The sequence below is a fragment of the Fukomys damarensis genome, unplaced genomic scaffold (assembly GCF_012274545.1).
Source record: "Fukomys damarensis isolate Sample0158 unplaced genomic scaffold, DMR_v1.0_HiC HiC_scaffold_36, whole genome shotgun sequence".
Lineage (NCBI taxonomy): Eukaryota > Metazoa > Chordata > Mammalia > Rodentia > Bathyergidae > Fukomys > Fukomys damarensis.
Genome location: NW_022900948.1, coordinates 854611 through 854994, shown reverse-complemented (window position 1 = coordinate 854994; position 384 = coordinate 854611). Strand labels below are relative to the sequence as shown.

General features: G+C 66.9%; 1 protein-coding gene across 1 annotated transcript in view; it reads left to right on the top strand.

Moving 5' to 3' along the window:
• Positions 1-6: 6 nt before the first annotated feature.
• Cdkn2b (cyclin dependent kinase inhibitor 2B) overlaps positions 7-384 on the top strand; it is a 4423-nt gene continuing 4045 nt past the window's right edge. The window contains exon 1 of the mRNA XM_010637889.3: positions 7-367. Within this exon, the coding sequence (XP_010636191.1) occupies positions 212-367 (156 nt within the window). The 5' untranslated portion in view covers positions 7-211. The remainder of the gene's footprint in view (positions 368-384) is intronic.

The following is a 384-nucleotide window of genomic DNA, read 5'->3' as shown; positions in this document are numbered from 1 at the left end:
GGGAGCGTCTGCTGGTTCTCGGGCTCGAGGAAAAGCCCGGAGCTAACCGGGAGCTAACCACTCTGCGCCGGCAAGGCCCCCGGGCTGCGGAAAGGCTGCGACAGGGACTGAAGCTGCCGAGGCAGCGCCCCGGACCGTGCGGGAAAGAGTGTCGCTGAACTCACCCTCAGTAGTGGATTATACGGGCCGCTCCGGGTCCGAAGGCTGTGCAATGAGGGAAGAGGACAAGGGCATGCTCGGTGGTGGCGGCTGCGATGCGGACCTGGCCAACGCCGCGGCAAGAGGGCAAGTGGAGACGGTACAGCAGCTTCTGGACGCCGGCGCGGATCCCAACGCAGTCAATCGCTTCGGGAGGCGCCCGATCCAGGTAGCTGTGGCCCCGGG